This window comes from Pistacia vera, unplaced genomic scaffold (assembly GCF_008641045.1).
Source record: "Pistacia vera cultivar Batoury unplaced genomic scaffold, PisVer_v2 Contig217, whole genome shotgun sequence".
Taxonomy (NCBI): Eukaryota; Viridiplantae; Streptophyta; class Magnoliopsida; order Sapindales; family Anacardiaceae; genus Pistacia; species Pistacia vera.
The window spans coordinates 1,077,355-1,091,128 of record NW_022196021.1 but is presented as its reverse complement, the minus strand read 5'-3'; the positions used below and the strand labels follow the sequence as shown (position 1 = coordinate 1,091,128).

Below are 13,774 nucleotides of genomic sequence, written 5' to 3'. Positions count from 1 at the left end.
AAAGATAATTTGGTACCTGAAAAGTTTGAAAATGACAAACATCCATTTTTCGTCAAATTCTGTTAAAGATTTCCGTTTGCTAAAGGATAATAATGTGGAAAAGACTGAAATACCCTTAAATTTTTTTATCTTCACTTCGTTGTCTCTTTTTGGTCTCTGTTTTCTTCCATCTCTTTATTTTCCTCTCTCTTTTTCTCTCTTGGATTTTGCCAGAATTCAAATGGTAAAGGGATAAATTTTATTGATTATATTTACTTTAATTAAAATTAAATTTCCTAAAACCTCTTTCACAAGATCTCTTTCTGGTAAAATCATTTGCACAACCATTTCACAGTCCAGTCCAATCTCCCACATCCTCCGCCGTTGCAAACTTTTCAAAACCACCAAAAACACATCTTCATAACCTTGAAGAATTTCTTTGGAAGTGAATATCACCATAGAGGAAGATAAAGAGATGAAAACAGAGAGAGATGAATATAAAAAGGAATATCAAACTTTAAAGGGCATTTCAGTCTTTTAAATCACTGTTATCTTTAACAAACGGAAATCCTTAACAGAATCTAACGGAAAATAGTTATTTGTTATTTTCAAATTTTTTGGGTATCAAATTGTCTTTAAGGCAAACTATAGGTAGGTGCATGTCATTTGCCCTTTGTTTTTTAACATACACACAATTATTGCTATTGTCGTCTATAAATAGTTCTCTCCCCTTGTAATATAAGCTCACAAAGGTGAACAAATCAACCATATAAGGCTAGCCCGCTTCACTTATCTCCATTCACACGAAGGTAAGCATTTCACTTTCCACCTAAACACCGCTCACACACAGGACAATCTCTAACTGATTCATCCATATAATTTAATTACATCACTATGTTTTTCACATTTAATTTCGTTGTTGTTAGATATGTAATAGTATCTCTATAACATTCATAATTGAAACTCTTTTGGTTTCGTTATAACACTACCCTTTTATTGATTAATTCGATCCTACAGATAACTCAGTGATTTTTTCTTCTATTTTTCATGTGTAATTGGAATTGTCTAGTTTGTTTGTAATGTATTTTGTAATTAGTAGTTACCTATACGTGTAAAATCCTTGTTGAGTTAGCAATATGATTAATTTTAGGTATTTATCTCTCTAAGTATTGTGGTTAACCTGCTCTTTGTGCATCCCGTTGTAAGAGTTTATAATTAAAGTTAAAAAAAATATTCTACAGTTTCTCTCAAATAACCTGAAAATCACTAGAATTTTTCAGCTTTTCTACCACACAATTTTTACCAGAGTCTCGCCCACAAAGAAGGATGACTGAAAGTCAAGGTGCTTGGTCCACTGGCTGCCACGAGTGCTTCTCTGATATTTCAAGCTGTAAGTTAACATCTAATTACAATATAAGCGAAATATAAAAGCATTAGAGTACGTTTAAATTTAAAATGTTGCAGCATTTTCCTTCATTATTCACTAATAATCTCTATCAATTGATCAATCCTTAACAGGTTGTTTGACTACATGGTGTCCATGCGTTGCTTTTGGACGGATTGCGGAGATAGTAGATAAAGGATCATCCTGTAAGTAGAACAAAAGAGTGCTTTAATGAGGGAACCAGAAATTTATGTTTTGGGTCAAAATGTAATGTTTAATGAAGAGGTCAACTATATATATACTATTTTCTTATCGAAAGCTTTTAAATTGGATTTATACATGTTTATATATTAATAGTTATCATAGCCTTATATATATATGTATAATATATCTATATCTATAGATATATATATATATACTTTAAAAGAGATAAAATGTAAAGTTCATGAAATATAAAAGGACCAAAGTAAAAGAATAACTTTTAGATGATAAAATTGCTATTTTCTTATCGAAAGCTTTTAAATTGGATTTATATATGTTATATATGAAGAGGTATAGATCTTAAATATCTATCGATGTAAAGTCTTGACCGAAAATTTTAAATTTTTCGAGTAAAATGGTTAATTATTTAGAATAATTTATGTCCATATAAATGTTGACGTAAATGTACACCTAAGCATTGTAAAATAGATGCTGATGTGTGATATTTGGCATTTTCAGCTTGTTTTGCCATTGGGGCACTCTATCTCCTCCTCCATTGTACTAGATGTGGATGGATCTTCAATTTCTTTTATCGTCATAAAATGAGGGAGCAATATAACTTGGAGGGAAGCAATTGTGGGGATTTTTGCATGAGCTGCTTCTGTGAATATTGCGCCATATGTCAAGAATACCGTGAGCTTAAGAATCGTGGATTTGACATGTCCATCGGTATCAAAAACTCCAAAATTTTATCATTTAATGTTCATTATTGGCATACATAAGTCTGCGTTTTTCCTAAGAATTCTTGTTAACATATGTTTATGAATTTTGTTCCTTATATATTTAGGATGGGATGAGAATGTCAGTAGACGGACCCCTGGTGTGGCGATGGCTCCTAAAGTGGAGGAAGGCATGAAGCGTTAACTGCTGAAAATTTCCTTCGTGTTGTGCTCATATTTTTAGTTTGAATTGCCACTGTCGCATATACCGTGGATATTTTAAACAGTTTGTCTTAAAATAAATTCTCTTGTGTAATTAAAGTGATCGATTATAATAAATTAAGTGTAAAAGCCAACTCCATGGAGCGATCTCTTTGAAAATTAAAATTTTATTTGATGCTAAGTGTAAAAGCCAACTTTATGATAATTTGTATTAATTATATATTACTTCTATAGCTATAGAGATTATTGATTTAATTATGTATTGGTAGACTATATTCTTTTCACTCAAGAATTGGAGTCGCAGTACTCTTAAATCTCAGTCAACTAAATCTATTAGTATAGTACTGTAAGATTAAATGAATATTATATATCATATACACTTCCATTTATTAGCCAAATGCATCATTTTTTTTTTAAATTTTATATAATTATTGATCTAATATCATTAATTATATAACATAGTATTGTGATGTTAATAATTAAAATGGTGGAAACGTATTTATATGCGAGGAGGATCCAATCAACGTACGATGAAATTGAGAGCCCTCGGTCCTCAGGGCTTTTTGACTGCTTCTCCGACTGTTCAACCTATAAGTTTCTCTCCATATCTTGTTAATTACGTGTGAAATAGTTTATTAACTCTTTTAAGCACAGTGGTTATGGATGGGTGTTAAACCGGTTTGCTTGATGATCACAAAACAACAATAAAATCAATCAATTATGAACATAAGAGTAAAGCACACAAAGAGATACATGGTTCGGGCAAAATCACTTTTAGCCTACATCCATGAGACTTGGTCCAGATTGAAATTAATCTACTATAACACAAACCATTACAAGACAATCTAGAGTTGAATTTAGATACAACAAAGAAAAATTCTTTGTTCTACGATACACTAAACTTTACCCTTTGATTTCTTCAATGTTTTGTTACGATCAACTTTACTCCAAGAATCCTCTTGGACATCTCGAGCTCCACTCAAGCTTCAATGGTTGAAGCTTCCCTTCAACTCCATGGCTTAAACTCCCTTTAAGCTCTTCAATCAAGGAACCAAGTTCCTACTCACAAAAACAAAGAACGTTATTGATAAAATAAATCACAATAAAGAGAACCTGAAACGAAATGAACACTGAAAATTTCAGAGCATCAATGGAATTTCAAAATATCAGGTCCAAGAAAAAAAATGCAAGAAAGAAGATGAACTTTATATATCCTTGCAAGAACCAATCTCCACCGTATATGTGTCCAACACTTTTACACAAACTTTCTTGGACCACTCTTGGAGACAGTGACACCTGTAAAGTAACATAACAATGCAAATATCATTCATAAAAATAAAACATGATAAGCAAGAGAAAGAAAAAATGTGTCAACATATTTTGCTTAACACAAACAAAGTGAACAAAACAAAGTGTGCAAATTAATAGGATATTACGACATATGTAAACCAATAAATGAATTCACAATTGTGCTAACATCAAACAAATACGTAAACAAAGTTCATAAGTTGACAATAAGACTTTACAACGTGCTTTGATGAAGAGAAGCTAGAGTTTTATAAGTGTTAATTGTTCATTAATTGTTGGACTTGTTTGTTTATTAACAGGTTGTTGTACATTTTGGTGTCCATGTGTGAAAAAAAACTTTACACAGTAGAGAGAGAAAGAAAAAAGACGATTGAGAAAATAAACTGTGAGAAGAAAAACAGTGCACTAGATTATTTTCATATTTCTTAATACATCTTCTACTTTTTCTTACGTGAACAGTAGCTACTACAATATTTATACATGCAAACTTTCTTCTCCACCGTTTGATCATTAACAACTAACTAAATGCCATGCGTTTGATCTGCAACTTGCATCTCCACTTGCAGGCCAACTTGTACTCTGTTTTGCTACTTGCATTCCCACTTGCATGCTGTTAGTTAGTGATAGGCCGGCTTATATTCTGTTGTTGCAACTTGTATTCCCACTTGCATGCTGTTAGTTAAGGATAAGGCCAGCTTGTACTTTGTTTTGCAACTTGTAGTGCAACTTGTATTTCCCACTTGCATGCCGTTGGTAGATGATAAGAAGTGTGAACTACTTTTTCTAAGTTTGAAACTTTTGCTTAAGTGAAGATTGATATTTTGTTTAACATCGTCCCTCAAGCTGAACTTAAGAAAAAAAAATTGAGGGAGAAACCAATCAGAAGAGAAAGAAACCAATCTGGAAAAACTGAACTGAACTGGACTGATTTTTCTTTCTCAGGATTTATTTATTTCAACTGCTGAATCTTCAGAATTTGAGGCTTGACAAGTGAAGGATCGTCCCTCAAGCTCAAATGGGAAGGAAGCAGCACCAAGGTGCAAACCATCACGAAGAGTTTTAAACCGAGGACCTGACAATGGCTTGGTCAAGATGTCAGCAACCTGAAACTGAGAAGCAACATATTGAACCATCAACCGTTTAGACTGAACCATTTCACGGACAAAGTGAACGTCGATTTCAATGTGTTTGGTGCGCGCGTGGAACACGGGATTTGCGGCAAGAGCACCTGCACTGGTGTTATCACACCAGAGAACAGGAACACCGGGAATGGTAATATGAAGCTCACGAAAAAGGTTTTGAAGCCAGGCTACTTCAGTTGAGGCTTGAGCCAAAGCACGGTACTCAGCTTCAGTGGAAGAAAGAGCTACTACCTGTTGTTTTTTGGAACTCCATTGGATTAAATTGGACCCAAGAAAGAGACAATAGCCGCTGGTAGATTTCCGATCAGACAAATTACTTGCCCAGTCGGCATCCGTATAGCCCTCAAGATGCGGGGTAGAACTTTTTTGAAATGTCAGACCATGACTCAGAGTGCCCTGAATATAGCGAAGAACATGCTTACAGGCTTGCCAATAAGTAGTTGTTGGAGCTTTAAGGAATTGGCTCAGCTTATTAACAGCGAAAGATATGTCCGGTCTAGTCATTGTAAGGTATTGGAGAGCACCAATAAGGCTGCGATATAAGGAGGGTTGATCGAAAAGAGGTCCATCATCAAACTGCAATTTTGAACCAAGCACCATGGGAGTAGAACACGGGTTGCAATGTTGCATACCAAAACGTTGGAGAACTTTTTCAGCATACTTTTGCTGATTTAGTTGAAGACCACAAGGGGAGTGAACTACAGAAATGCCAAGAAAGTAGTGAACACGACCAAGGATTTTAAGACCAAAAGTTTCATCCAAAGAGCTGACAACTTGTTGAATAAAAGAGGCATTACTACCAGTTAACAGGATGTCATCTACATAAACAAGTATGTAGATTACTGTAGTATCTTGATGATAATAAAATAAGCTGGAGTCAGATGTAGAATTGGTGAAACCGTGACTAACCAAGGCTGACTTAAGCTTGTCAAACCACGCCCGGGGTGCTTGCTTTAGCCCATACAATGCTTTGTGAAGTTTGCAGACATAGGATGGTTGGGAAGAATCAACAAAACCTTTCGGTTGAGACATATACACAAACTCAGTGAGGTCGCCATTGAGGAAGGCGTTATTAACGTCAACTTGTTGCACTTCCCATCCATGATAAACTGCAAGGGAGAGTATAACTCGAATAGTGGAAGCTTTAACAATGGGAGAAAACGTCTCAAAGTAATCAACTCCAGGAACCTGATGAAAGCCTTTTGTGACAAGCCACGCTTTATACCGTTGAAGACTTCCATCAGCATTTAACTTGACTTTAAAAACCCATTTATTCCCAACTAAGGTCATCTCATCTGTATATGGGACTAAGGTCCACGTATGATTGGCTTGGAGTGCATCAAACTCGGTTTTCATGGCTTGGAGCCAAAGAGGGTGCTGAAGGGCTGTTGCAACAGAGGAAGGTTCTGTATGATTTTCTGGGAGGATGGAACTAAGGAGGGCTTTTGCTTTATGTCTGGTTATCATGGGATGGACATTTTGAGTGGGCTGATGAGATGAAGGAAAAGAAGGTGATAGCGTTGTAGTTTGATAACGCCAAAGGTCATCCTCTAGTTGAAGAGGGGGAGGATGTGGGGAGGTGTGAATGACAGGTGCTATGGAGGTAACAGAATTTGGGTCAGTAGATGTAGTGGAGGATGGTGACAAATGAGAGGAATCTGGTACATGTTGTTGCCGAGAAGAAAAAACAACTGGTAGTCTCCAAGGCTGCGGACAGGTTGTGGTTGTAGTGGGAGCAGGTTTAAGGGTAAAATTGTGGGCAAAAGGGAAAACTTCCTCATTAAAGAGTATTAAGACACAAATATCCCTTATGATGTGAGCTATACCCCAGGAGAACACATTGCTCAGAATGGAAAGAGAACTTATGTTTTTGGTAGGGTCTGATGAAGGGAAAACATTGGCACCCAAAGATCCGAATAGCTTGGTAATCCGGGGACTTGTGGAGAAGTTTTTGAAAAGGAGTTTGATTATGTAGAACCACCGTAGGTAACCTGTTAATTAGGTACACATCCGTGTGGAATGCAAACCACCAATATTCAAGTGGCATGGAGGCTTGGGCCAATAATGTTAATCCTGTCTCTGTCACATGCCGATGTTTACATTCTATTTTTCCATTTTGTTGATGTTTGTGGGGGCATGGATGCCTAAAATGAATTCCTTGTTGTGCAAAGTATACAGCTAAAGGGCGAAACTCTCCACCCCAATCCGACTGAAAGGTCTTTATTTTCTTGTCAAACTGCTGAGTAACCAGTTGTACAAACTGTTTTATTATATTGGTAACTTCAGATTTGAGTTGCATTGGATAAATCCAAGAGTACCGTGTGTAGTCATCAACCAAGAGTAAATAGTATTTATAACCAGTAGCTGAGGTAACAGGGGCAAGTCCCCAAACATCTGCAAAAACAAGCTCAAAAGGCATATATGTTTGTGAATCAGAAGAAGGAAAATGATTTTGATGAAGTTTCCCATACTGACATGCTTCACAAAAACTAATTCTGCTATGATCTTTTATTTTTAAATTTGTAACAAGAGTGTTAAGTACAGAGGGATGAGGATGGCCAAGTCTTTTGTGCCATAACGTCCCCACTTTATCAACAGTTGAAAGTAAAGATTCATTATTTGCTGTAGTAATATCTGGACATGAAGAACCAGGGCTAGATGAGTTACTCAAATTTGTAGTGACAGATGCAGCAAGCTTTGAACTGATGGAGGAATTTATGGAGGAGTCTGCCGTATTAAGAAATACTTGAGGAATCTGGAGTTGAGAAGATGTTCCTGTAGAGGACTCAGCCTGTTGCTTGTGAACGCCAGTTGGAATGTCAAGCTGATAGAGTCCATTATGTACATGGCCTTTAAGTAGAATCACCTGTGATGTCTTGTCCTTAACAACACATTCATCCGCAGAAAATTCAACAACCACATTGTTGTCATGTGTAATCTTTGAAATACTTAGAAGATTTTTTGTTACTTGAGGCACACAGAAGGCATATTTTTAGTTGTAAGGACTTATTCATGCAAGAAGGAATAAAAAAACTGTGTGAGAAATACAAGACATTGGCCATTGCCTACTTGAAGAGACTCTGAGCCGTTGTATTGGTTTTTGAAAGAGAGATTCTGTAAGTTTGGAGTGATATGGTGCGTCGCTCCTGAATCAATATACCAAGTTGGATCTGCTACGGTGAGTGGAGTAGCGTTTGAAGATGTTGATTTTCCAATTGAGTGGTTTTTCATCTGCGTTTCTCCTGGAAATTCATAAGGTGACTGTGTTTGATATGTATGAAGAGTTGATAGGTGTACTGAGAGTGATTTGCTTGGTGCTGAATTTTGAGGCTGAACTGGATTGTGACGTATAGGTGGAGAGATAGAAGGAAATTGATTTGGGCCATAGCTGAAGTTTGGCTGCTGTGTGCTTACAAAATAGGCTTGAGCAGGAGGTGTCATTGTGCAGATTGTTGATTATAGTCAGGTGAGATTTATGATTGGTTCCCTTGAAAATTGGTGTCAAACGATGTAACATTGAAGAGCCATGTGACCACATTTCCACACAAACTGACAAAATAATTGGCTTATAGAAGTTCCTGCTCTGCCCTCTACCTCTGCCGAAACTTGGATTATAAGGCTGAAAATTTGACCAATTTGATACGATTTCTATGTTCATTTTGGTTTGGGGTAGAGATGAGTGAGATGTTGTGTTGGTTGTTCTGAACTATTTTGCAGTGGCATGCTTGAGCTGAAGATAAGGACTGTTTAGTTGCCAGAAAAGCAACAGTTTCATGAAAACCTATATAGGCTGTATGTTGTTTTTCCAATCTCATCTCGGTTTGTGCAGCTGAAATTGTGCTTCCTGTAGAGACACTTCACTACTTCTTGACATTAAGGTTGCTAATGGCATCATATTCAGGGCCAAGGCCACAAGGATGTATAATAACAATTTTCATCATTTATGGTTACTCCACTAGCAGTAAGAAACCAAAAAAACTCTCCTTCATCTTCAGTACATATTCGTTTATGCTAGAGTTTCTTTCTTAGTGGTTTGCAATGGTTTCTTAAGTGCAACACTCTAGCTTTAGAATCAGTTAAGAAATGCATCTCTAAGGTGTGCCATATATCATATGCTGTCTCACAATTTGCACATGCCTAAACTAGTTTCGGATATGGATGAGTTTCAGCTCTAATGAAATTGATCTATTTTCTCCAATGATATGATCGAATATGACTTTCTGATTCATCGGTTGAGGACTGAATAAAAGTAGAGGGACACGGTTTCTCACCTGTGACAAAGCTTTCCAATCATAAGCTTTCAATACTGGGAAGACTTGGGACTTCCAATATGCGTAGTCTCTCTCCTAGCTTTACGGTGATAGTGGGCAAAGTGTTGTTCAGAGTTGTGGATGAGAAGGAGTTTGTCATCTTTTCATTGAAGCAACACCGGAGGATGGAGGAGTACTTGGATTGCCATTGACGTGTGTCAGGTGCGCTCTGTACCATGTGAAAAAAAACTTTACACAGTGAGAGAGAAAGAAAAAGACGACTGGAAAATAAACTGTGAGAAGAAAAAAGTGCACTAGATTATTTTCATATTTCTTAACATCTTCCACTTTTCTTATGTGAACAGTAGCTACTAATATTTATACATGCAAACTTTCTTCTCCACCGTTTGATCATTAACAACCAACTAAATGCATGCGTTGAGCTGCATACTTGCATCTCCACTTGCAGGCCAACTTGTACTCTGTTTTGCTACTTGCATTCTCACTTGCATGCTGTTAGTTAGTGATAGGCCGGCTTATATTCTGTTGTTGCAACTTGTATTCCCACTTGCATGCTATTAGTTAAGGATAAGGCCAGCTTGTACTTTGTTTTGCAACTTGTAGTGCAACTTGTATTTCCCACTTGCATGCCGTTGGTAGATGATAAGAAGTGTGAACTACTTTTTCTAAGTTTGAAACTTTTGCTTAAGTGAAGATTGATATTTTGGTTAACACCATGTATCACCTTTGGACAAATTGCCGACATTGTAGACAAAGGAAATCGTTGTAAGCGAAGTTCTCTTTAATTAATTAAATTATTGGTTTTGATCTTGGCCTCCTAACTTTAATCAAATAACTAAATTCTTCATACTTAAGAAAATCTTTCAAGTAATAAGCTGTATGTTTATAATATGATGGGACCGTTTGGATTATATAATGTTTTATTATAGGGGTATATTATATTAATAGAAAGAAAGCTCACCTTGAAGATTACTGAGAATGTTTAGAAAACGTGTTTGGTTGGTTCGAATAAATTAGTGAATAATATGTTTGGTTGAGAGGATAAATGGGTGGGTATGTTATGTAGATTATTAAATTACCCTCATTTTTAAATATAAATATAATAATATTTTTTATTATTATTTTTTGAATCATTTTTTAACCCTGTACATTTGAACTTTTGCTAAAACACTTCAGCTATATAAAACTTTAATTTATAGTAAAATCATTCCCACCCACCCCAAGCCACTGCCAACCACTACCATCGGCTGCCACCTAAAGCACTTTGAGAAGAATCAATAGAACAATGTAGAAGAAAACGAAAGAAAGAGAGAATGTAACGAAAAGTTGATCTGGAAAAATTTTCTCATTAACAGAAAGTAGTTAGAAGCAGTTAGGTGATGCTTTTTATTTTTAAAGCATTGCCAAAACACTGCGTTTTACAGATCTTGTATAACCCAAACATGAGCTGAGCTTTACAAAAATACCTCGGACTAACTTCTATGAATTTACTATGAAGGCCTTCGTAGTTATAATGCTAATATTCTCCCTTAAGCTAGACTTACTTCATTGTCTTCGAGTATACCTTCATATTCTAATATTCCCCCTTAAACAAAACTTTCTTTGTTGTTCAGATTCAACATTACTCCTTTTTATATTAACACCCTTTCAGCTTCACGTGTACTATAACAACAACATGTTAGAAGTAGTTACTTCACAGAATAAAGCAGCAGCATGTCAGGATCAGTTGCTTCATAGAACAATACTGCAGCAAGTAGTTACTTCACATAATAAAACAGCAGCATGTCAGGATCAGTTGCTTCATAGAACAATACTGTAGCATATTTCAGAATAGTGCAGTATTGTAAAACAGAGTATTGCTTCATAGAATAAGGCAGCAACATGTTAGGATCAATTGCTTCATAGAACAATACTGTAGCATATTTTAGAATAGTACAGTATTGTAAAACATGGTATTACTTCATAGAACAATACTGCAGCATATTTCAGAATAGTGTAGTATTGTAAAACAGAGTATCGATAAAAAAACAGGAAGACCATCAATAGTTTGCAGTATGCATCCAGTACACTTAACTTCAGTAGTATGTAGTCTCACTATCGTTTCCCAGTATGTATTTAGAACCTTTTTACTCTGGTAAGGCAGAGATCACATTCAGTTTTTCCCTAAGCAGGCTAAATCTGTTCCCTAATAAGGCTTTTGTTAGGATGTCGGCTTTTTGAAATTATGAGGAAACATATTGCACAATCAATTGTTTCATTACAACCAACTCCCTTACATAGTGTACATCAATCTCGATATGTTTGGTTCGGGCATGAAATACGGGGTTATAAGATAAAGCCCCTGCACTCATGTTGTCACACCAAACAACAGGGATATGTCTAATTGCAATGCCTAACTCTTTAAAAAGATGTTGGATCCATACTACCTCAGTAGCAGCCTGATTTAGGGAATGGTATTCAGCTTTGGTGGAAGAGAGAGAGACAACCTTCTGCTTCTTAGAGCTCCATTGAACCAAATTTTCTCCAAGGAACACAGCATACCCGCTAGTAGACTTTTGATCATTAACATCACTTGCCCAATCGGCATCCGCATATGCTTCTAAATTGAAATGTTTTTGTTGTTTAAACAAAAGACCATACTGAATAGTACCCTTGATATACCTGAGAACTCGTTTACAGGCTGTCCAATGTGAAGTCTTAGGGTGCTGAAGGAATTGACTAAGTTTGTTCACGGTAAAGGCTATATCAAGTCTAGAGAGAGTCAAGTATTGAAGCCCTCCAATGATGCTACGATACAAGGTAGGCTGATCAAAACATTCACCATCATCAGTCATGAGCTTTGTGCCTATTGCCATTGGAGTATTATTACACGGATTGCAATCTTTCATGTTTGCCTTGGCTAGTAACTCCTGCGCATATTTGGACTGAGTGAGCAACAAACCATTCCTGTTTTGACAAACTTCAAAGCCTAGAAAATAACTCACTTCACCGAGAACCTTCAAAGCAAACTGACTATTAAGATCCTGAATCACTTGATCAATGAGTTGAGAGTTAGTTCCTGTTACTAAGATATCATCAACATAAACAAGTAAATATATTACATCAGACCCCTTGTGATAATGAAAGAGACTAATATCAAAGGTAGAATTAAGGAAACCCCAAGCTAAAAGAGCACTTTGAAGCTTATCGAACCATGCACGTGGAGCCTGCTTAAGGCCATATAATGCCTTTTTAATCTACAGACCTGCTGAGTACTAGAAGCATGTTCAAATCCCTCAGGTGACAACATATATACTGTCTCTGTGAGTTCACCATTTAAGAAGGCGTTATTCACATCAAGTTGCTGAACTTGCCAACCATTGTACACAGCCAAAGAGAGAATGATCCTGATGGTTGCTGCTTTAACAACCGGAGAAAAAGTGTCAAAATAGTCCAGGCCAGGGGTTTGTTGAAACCCCTTGGCAACAAGCCTGACTTTGTACTTTTGTAAGGTCCCATCTGAATTGAGTTTAGTTTTGAATACCCATTTGTTGCCGACTATATGCATGCCTGACTCATACGGTATCAAGTCCCAAGTCTGATTGTTTAACAAAGCCTGATATTCTGCCTCCATAGCAGATTTCCATTTAGGGATATTTAAGGCTTCCTTAACTATTTGAGGTTCCTTAAGAATAACTTGTGTAGATAGTAGAGCTTGAATTGGTACCTGATCAGAGGAAGTAGGGTGTGAATAACAAGCTTTGGACTGTGTTACCATGTGATGAGTATTAAGACATTTAGAGGAGACTAGTTTTGTTGGTAGGGTGGGGGTTGCTATGGGTAAGACAACTTCAAGTTGAATACCAGTGGCGGTGGTTTTAGCAGACTTAGGGGACTGAACATGTAAAGGAGCTTGAGCTGGAGATTGATGAGGTTGTAATTGTGTTGGTGTTGCTAACGGTAGGACAACTTCTACTTGAACATTAGAGGTATGAGGCTGGGTTAAAGAGTTTGTAGCTTCAAAACCTGACTGAAGAGGTTGATCGTGATTTGTATGGTGAGAGGAAGTAATGTTTATGCTAGAGGAGGAATGACTAGAACTTGAAGCTAACTGATCTTGCTGTGAACTGGACAAAAAATGAGAGGTGGACTTAGAGTATTCTGGCATAAAGGAGTGATCCTTCTCAAGAACAACAGAATGTTGGGGTACTAGCCATGGAGAAGACCCTTGAGAATCAGATGAACTATAGGAACTATAACCAGTTGCATCACTATTACAGGACTGCTGCACAAAACCTGTTTTAAAGGGAAATTCAGTTTCACAAAACTTGACTTGTTTAACTGTATAAATTCTTCCAGTAGAGGACATACACTTGTATCCTTTATGAGCTAGGCTATAACCAAGAAAAACACATTTCTCAGTGTGAAATGAGAGCTTCTGTTTTTGGTAAGGTCTTAAATAAGGGAAGCAACTGCATCCAAACACCTTAAGCTCATTATACTGGGGTTCTTTCTTGAATAATTCCTGGAAGGGTGAACTATAATCAAGCACAGCAGATGGTAAACGAT

General features: G+C 36.6%; 1 protein-coding gene across 1 annotated transcript; it reads left to right on the top strand.

The window, feature by feature from the left end:
• Nucleotides 1–1,045: 1,045 nt before the first annotated feature.
• LOC116130129 (protein PLANT CADMIUM RESISTANCE 2-like) lies at nt 1,046–2,694 on the top strand. The gene is made up of 4 exons (XM_031415891.1): nt 1,046–1,369; nt 1,498–1,569; nt 2,084–2,293; nt 2,412–2,694. Exons 1-4 carry the CDS (start codon nt 1,306–1,308, stop codon nt 2,486–2,488), a joined length of 423 nt encoding a protein of 140 aa, XP_031271751.1. The 5' UTR covers nt 1,046–1,305; the 3' UTR covers nt 2,489–2,694.
• The last annotated feature ends 11,080 nt before the right edge of the window (nt 2,695–13,774 follow it).